This window comes from Monodon monoceros, unplaced genomic scaffold (assembly GCF_005190385.1).
Source record: "Monodon monoceros isolate NGI ecotype Baffin Bay Population unplaced genomic scaffold, NGI_Narwhal_1 Super_Scaffold_13, whole genome shotgun sequence".
NCBI classification, from domain to species: domain Eukaryota; kingdom Metazoa; phylum Chordata; class Mammalia; order Artiodactyla; family Monodontidae; genus Monodon; species Monodon monoceros.
The window spans coordinates 14,785,488-14,792,421 of NW_021703769.1; the positions used below are offsets into that span (position 1 = coordinate 14,785,488).

At 47.3% G+C, this 6,934-nt stretch overlaps 1 protein-coding gene across 1 annotated transcript; it reads right to left on the reverse strand.

The window, feature by feature from the left end:
• Positions 1 to 2,726: 2,726 nt before the first annotated feature.
• Positions 2,727 to 6,676, reverse strand: LOC114894809 (pancreatic trypsin inhibitor-like). The gene is made up of 2 exons (XM_029221855.1): positions 6,583 to 6,676; positions 2,727 to 2,887 (listed from the first exon to the last, which is right to left on the reverse strand). The coding sequence occupies exons 1-2, from the start codon at positions 6,674 to 6,676 to the stop codon at positions 2,727 to 2,729; spliced, it is 255 nt and encodes an 84-aa protein (XP_029077688.1).
• Positions 6,677 to 6,934: the final 258 nt, after the last annotated feature.

The following is a 6,934-nucleotide window of genomic DNA, read 5'->3' on the forward strand; positions in this document are numbered from 1 at the left end:
GCATCCATTCTCCCTTCCTGATTGTACCCTTAAGTGAGATCCTTTTGGACTCTTCTGTTGACACCCATAGCACTAATTGATTTAGTTCAGCTCACGGACTGAGGGGAGTGCTAAAAGATCTCAGCTTGGAAAGGATGGTAAGCGAGGAAGAACTAAGGTCTTCCCAGGCCACCTCTGAATGACCTCCATTTTTAGGTCTTTTGGGATTCATTGATCAAGGTTAAATTCCAGGGAGAGCATCTGATTGGCCACTCTTGGTCTGGGGGTAGGGCAGGCACTTTGATTGACAGGCGGCCCAATCCCACCAGTCCTGGGTGGAGGAAGAGTCATTCCTCAAGCAAAATCAGGCTACTGTATCAGGAAAAGGACAAAGAGACGCTAGGTGACAAAGCAACAAAATAGCCCATATACTCAGAGAGAGAAGTTTCCTTGGAGATAAGGGAGTTTGAATGGGTTCAACAGTCCAAGAGGAGAAAGCTCCATTGTATGGTGAAAGGCATAACCTTTGTTCCTGGGAATTTCTCAGATCTTCAATGTTACTTGTTTACAGTTACCTTAAGGTGGGCATGTCTACAACTGACTCATGGAACCTCCTCTTTTAACCTTTCCTTCTTCTGTTTTCTATTTCCCTTCTTCTTTTTCTTGATAAAAATGATTTTACTCTCATGAAGTCACGTCTGCAATCTTTGATGCCTCATCTATGTTAATATCAGATACATTTGCCTGTGTGTTGTTTGTGTGTTTGTGTATTAGTAATATTGAAATAACTGGGGCCACATGACTAACAGTTTTTGTCAAGTGTCTTCTTTCTATTTTCTGCTGTTTTTGTTTCAGCAAGTCATTTCCCCTTAGCTGAATTTCAGTTGCTTCATCTGTAAAATAGGAATAATAACACTGCATAAGACTGTTAAATAAGAAAAAGCTACCTTTTACTGAACACTTACTGTGAGCCCACCCCAGAGGTCACAATTTTGAATTCCTTCCACATCAGGTGAGTGATGTGGATGGAAGTAGGTGAAATGGGGGTGAGGAAGAGGGAACAATAAGGCATGGTGAGGATTATGGAAACTGGAGAGAATGCTCCCCTCATGAGAAGAGAGCAGCTCTACTTAGCTTAGTTCATGGTTTTCAAAGTGTGGTCCCTTGAGCGGCACCAACAGCAAACCCAGAAACCTGTCTGATGCAGAAACTCAGGTCCCGCCCCTGTCCTACTGATCAAAACTCTGCGGGTGGAGATCTCAAATCTGTGTCTGAACGCCTGGCTAAGTGAGTCTGAGGCTCACTCAAGTTTGAGAGCCACAGCTCTTGTTAAATTGCAGGACTGTGTTGCCAAATCATTTACCTTCCCAACAGTGCCAGAAATTCACTTTTATATGAAATCCCCCACTGTTAAATCTTGGCAAATGTTTCAAAATTATAAAATGTACTGTGTGGGCTAAAAATACTTATATTCTAGCCAGATTGCAAGCTCTGGTTTATGCTTTTCTTTTTAATCCTTAAAATAATCCTAAAAAACCCAGTACTCATGGCACCTCTTTTAAAGAGGAAGACTAAGGGACTCCCCTGGCGGTCCAGAGGTTAAGTCTCTGCGCTTCCAATGCAGGGGGTGCGGGTTTGATCCCTGATTGGGGAACTGTATCCCATGTGATGCGTGGCACGGCCCAATAAATAAATTTAAAAATATTAAAACAAGGAAGGAGGAAGACTATGTAGCTCCAAAGAGTGAGGTGCTGTTATATCACGTAGCCAGAAATTGGCCACTCATGTGTTGGATATGAATGTACCTCTCACAGGGCACAGTATCACAAACAGATAAACATCTTCTGCCTGCCCCAGGTGTATTCCATCTAATTCAAGAAGAGGCCCTAGATAGCATGCAATTCAAGATTCTCATTTTTCAGAGGGAAAAACTGAGGACTAGAAGCAGAGATATGACTGGGGTCCCACAGTGTTGGGATCCGTGGTCTTTATCCAGAATAAACCCCTGTGATGTTCCCACCTTGTGATTTCTCTGAAGATGCCCCCAGGGGTCTGAAAGGTTTGAAACTAGAGACTCAGTCACTTGAGCAGGGAGGTGGGAGGTGGAGGGTCGACAGGCCCCTTGGGGGCTTCTGGGTCTGGGGGCCTCTAACCTGGACCAGAGGGAGGAGGACACTGGGAGAGAAAGACAGACACGTGAGAGAGGACGGGGGAGAAAAGAGGAGTCTCTGCTGTTGGGAGGAGTCTCTGCTGTTCCCTGGTCTCAGATGGACAGACTGAGGCAGGAAGAGGGGCAGGACACACTTGGACACCATTCATCTTGACAGATCCTCGACTCTCCCAGAAATGAGCAACCACAGTGCTCCCAGGACCAGAATGGCCAGCAAGAAGGAAGTGAGTTTCCAAGCCTAGGTGGGGAGCTCAGGAGCTCTGCAGACCTGCTCTGTAGGGTGGCTGACTCAGTGTTTCCATCTGAAAAAGGGGAGCATGTGAGGAAGCTCAGATTCTCATGACGGGGCTTCTAGGGGTGACCTTCTGCCAAGCTGGCCCGTGGAGGATGTGCTCAGTGTGTGGTTTCACAGGACACTGCAGCCACTTGTCCTGGGAGGCAGCGAGGAGGAAAGACACTGTGCAGGTGTGAATGGTGGGTGGCCCCCTGAGCTCCACCTCTTTCCCCAGCCCTTCCCCTCACACCCTGCCCTGCCGCCTTTCTTACTCCTGGAATCCCGCGAGACCACCGCAGGTCTTCACGCAGTCCTTGCAGCCAGGAAGTTGTTCTTCTTCCCTCGGCAGCCGCCGTATATAAAGACGTCGCAGTGCCCGGACTTGGCGTTGTAGAAGTACCTGATCTTCCGGGCCCTGTAGGGACCCGTGTACTGAGGCTCCAGGCAGAAGGCAGGCTGAGAACCTGCTGAGATGGGAGGGCCTCTGAGTCGGTTAGGAGGATTGGCATCACAGGTCAGTCTACAGGGTCACAGCTGAAACCACCGGTTTGTTTGCGATAGAGAGTGTTAGGGTTCTGGGGGCTGGTCAAATTGAAAAGGCCATTTGCCAACCTGCTTTCTGAGACATTATTATTAATGATGCTAGGCGTGACCATGATATGGTAATCATGAAAAAGTTTATATCTCCTTCATGATGTATTTAAGATTAATTGGTATGATGCTCTTGATTAGCTTTAAAAAACTCTAACCAAAAAAGAAGAAAAGAAAAAAGGAGAACACAGGTAAAAAATATTCTCCATATATCAATAATTATTGGAGCTGGTACCTGGGTTTTATAATACTATTGTCTGCATTTATGTGTATGGTAAAAGGTTTCCACCATTAATAAAAATGTGAAGACATCATGCTGTAATGGAAAAAGGCATGAAGAAAACATACCAGCGTGTTCTCTTTTGTTACGGCACAGGGACTCTCTAAATTGAATATTGACGCTATATTGATACTGTGACTTATAATAAGCAATATATATATATATATATATATATATATATATTTGTTCTTTGTAATATCCTGGCACAGAGATATCTTACAAACCTTGCTATTTCCTAAGTGCTGAAAGCAATAAAAGTGTCTTTTGTTATGTGAACTAGGTGACTTTTGGGAAGACCCTAGTAACCCCAGAATGGGCTCTGGTTGCCAGGGGAAACCACTGCCTGACAGGAGGGTTGCAACTTTCATTCCTACCCTCTCCCTCGTGGCCTCCCATCCACAGTTCAGCCCGCCGCCCAACCTCAGGGATCGGAGAGGAGCTGGAGGTTGAAAAATCACCAGTGGCTAATGATTTAATGCATCATGACTAGATAATGAAGCCTCCATAGAAACCTCAACAGAGGAAGAGATTCCTGTTGTTCAAAAGGACTGGCATCGACCCAGGGAACAACATAGGTACTCGTTCCATCATTGCTCACCTGGACCCCTGCAGCAGCCTGCTCCCTGGGCCTCTGTCTCTGCCCTTGGTCCCCTAGAGGCCACTCTCCGTACTGCAGCCACAGGGATCCTATCCCATTGCTCCCATGACCAGTCCCTCAGTGACTTCCCATCTCTCTCACAGTCAAATTCCGATTCTCATCCTACCAGGCTGGTCAGGACCTGTCCCCATGGCCTCTTTGGTCTCATCCCTTCCGCCCTCCTCCCCTCCCACCCACTCAGCTCCAGCCACCCTGGTGATTGCTGCCGCTGGTTCACAGCAGGCACGTTCTTTCTGCAGCCTCTGCTCCAACGCCCCCTTATCACAGAGGGTTTCGCTGATCAGTCTACGGAAAGAGCACAGCCTCTTTTATCCCCATCACTCTCTACCTTCAAAACCTCATAACCTAGCAGAGCATTTCCCCTTTTGCTCTTGTGGGTCTCACTCTGAGAAGGCAAGGTATTTTTCCATATTCTGTCTACAGCTCTTTCCCCACACCGAAAACCAAGCCTGTAGGGACTTAATAAATATATGGCCAGGGAACGAATCTTCCATTTCATGCTCATGCCAAGCGCATAGTCATTGAATAGAATGGAGATAATGGAATTCCTGTTAGTGCAAAGTCTCCTTGATGATGGGGCAGGCCTACGTGATTATCAATCTACCTCTCATTCTATATCTTGAGAGGGTAATAAAATGATAGTCAAAAGGGGGCAAGGGAAAGGGCCTTGAGCCTTTACTAAGACTGTATCAGCCTTGGTCCCAGGAGCAACTCACAGAAGCGTTGTGTTTCTTGCTTTCCCTGCAGTTGCTCTGCTCAATGGTCCCACGTCTTTCTGATTAATTTTAATCCTAGAGGAGTAATTATTTGACACCTAAATATTCTTTCTTGCCCAAAGGAAGTAGAGAAGTTTTTTCAGATTAACACATCTTGGCGGAAAATGGACAAAGTTGGCCATGAAATGTGAGTAAACTCTTTAAATGCATGACTGGTAAGCTGTTCAAACAACCCATGTAATATGTATCCCCTTTCAGGTGAGGAAACTGCAAATGACTTGTCCCAGGACACACAGCATGTGGGTGATAGGGTCAGGACAACGTACTATCATGTCACAACCCATTTGATATACTACCTGATTCTGCCAGGAATTCTGAAAATACTGGTAACTTGGTAAGTGTTTTCTGGGTGCAGTGTCCCACGTTCATTACTCCCCCATCCCCAAGCCTCTCCTGAGCCCCAAAATTACAGGGAAGAGTCTGGGTTTTTCCCTGACACCAAGTATGTTGTGTCTCCACCATCATTAACCAATTCCCCAATAACCAGTAGCCATCCCACGAGTCAATTTAGTTCTTTTTTTTTTTTAATATGTGTGTATGTATGTATGTATTTGGCTGTGGCAAGTCTTAGTTGGAGCTCACGGGATCTTCGTGGCCATGTGCGGGATCTTAGTTGCCCGGTGTGGGATGTTTGTTGCCACGTGCAAGGTCTTGGTTGAGGCATTCGGGATCTTTGTGGAGGCATGCGGAATCTTTGTTGCAGCTTGCTGGATCTTCGTTACGCACGCGGGATCTTTGTTGTGGCAGGTAAAATCTTTAGTTGCGATATGAGGGAACTTTAGGTGGGGCATGGGAACTCTTATTTCTGGCGTGTAGTATCTGATTCCATGACGAAGGATCGAACCCAGGAGCCCTGCATTGGAAGGGGGGAGTGTTACCCGGTGGACCACCAGGGAAGTCCCTCAATTTACTTCTGATACTAAATTGGTGGAGTTACTGCAGATCCCACAGGTTGAGGACTCAAGACTGTCCTCACTTCAAATGCGAGCCATGTGGTCCAGAGTCACTCATGCTTGTGACCGACTGGCTAAAAATCGGAGGCTCCATGACCCCACGTCTGTGTTCAATAACTCAACAGAAGCGGTGACCGAAATCAGGAAAACCCTTTACTTACCGTTCCCAGGTTATTATAAAGGGTAAAGCTCAGGGACAGCGAAATGGAGGAGATGCGCAGGGCAAAGGGGGAGTAGAGGTGTGTGGAGGCCCCGTGCCCTAGTGGAGCGCACCCCCTCACAGCACCTCCATGTGCTCACCACCCCGAAAGCTCTCTTAACCCCAATATTTATGGATTTTTATTGAGGTGTCAATAATAGGCATATTGATTGAATCATCGGTCATTGGTGATTGATCTCCATCTCAATACCCTCCCCTCTCCCCAGAGGTGCTGGGATGCGGGCTGTTGAAAGTTCTAACCTCTAAACGCATGTCTGAGTGTTTTTGAAGGCCAGACTGAAGGTCTCTCGGATCGCCTTCCTTGACTCATCTTGTGACCTATGAAAGAGAGTAAATCCAAGCGTTTCAGGAGGTCTGTTTCAGGATCAGGGCAAGGATCAAATACTGATCTTTTTATCACACTACAGTGAGGTTCAGGGACACGGCACTGACCAGGAATAGAGAGTCTCAGAGATGAGGTCCCTGATCCAGTAAATTTGGTGGGATATATATTTTTTTAATTTTAATTTTAATTTTTTTCCTATTGAGAGTCATGAAATGCCCCTGGAGTTAAAACTGCCCAACTTCCCAGGAGAAATCCAGAGAGGCTGTCAGCACCCACCCCAACCCTGCTCCCCAGCCCCTCCATGGACTCCCCTCATCCCTCCCCAGCCTGTGGAGGAGAGGTGAGCCGGGACTTACCTCTGGCATGGCTCTTGTGTTCACCCCCTGGGGTGCAGGCCACCAGGGTGCCCAGGAGGACGAGAAGGGTGATGGAGAGGCAGAGCCGGCTCATGTTCGTGGCCTTGCAGGAGGGCTTCTGAAGAAAGCTGGGGGCTGACAGAGCTTTTCATATCCCAGCTGAGGGGTGGGACAGGCAGTGAGGAGGGGAGTGAGGAAAGGGTGGAGCTGGGCTGGGTCCTGTTTATTGCATAATCTCCCCACCTTACCTGCTTCTGCCTGCTGGGCCAAATGCCCAGTAAGAGCGCTTCTCAGACTTGACTCTCCCTGTGGGTCTCGTGGAAACACAGATTGTGATTCCACAGGTGGAATT

Excerpts from the sequence above, each read along its gene's own strand:
- LOC114894809 (XM_029221855.1), bottom strand. The coding sequence starts at position 6,676 with ATGAGCCGGCTCTGCCTCTCCATCACCCTTCTCGTCCTCCTGGGCACC. Across the intron at positions 2,888-6,582 it reads ACACAAGAGCCATGCCAGAG|GTTCTCAGCCTGCCTTCTGC; the intron begins GTAAGTCCCGGC and ends CCATCTCAGCAG.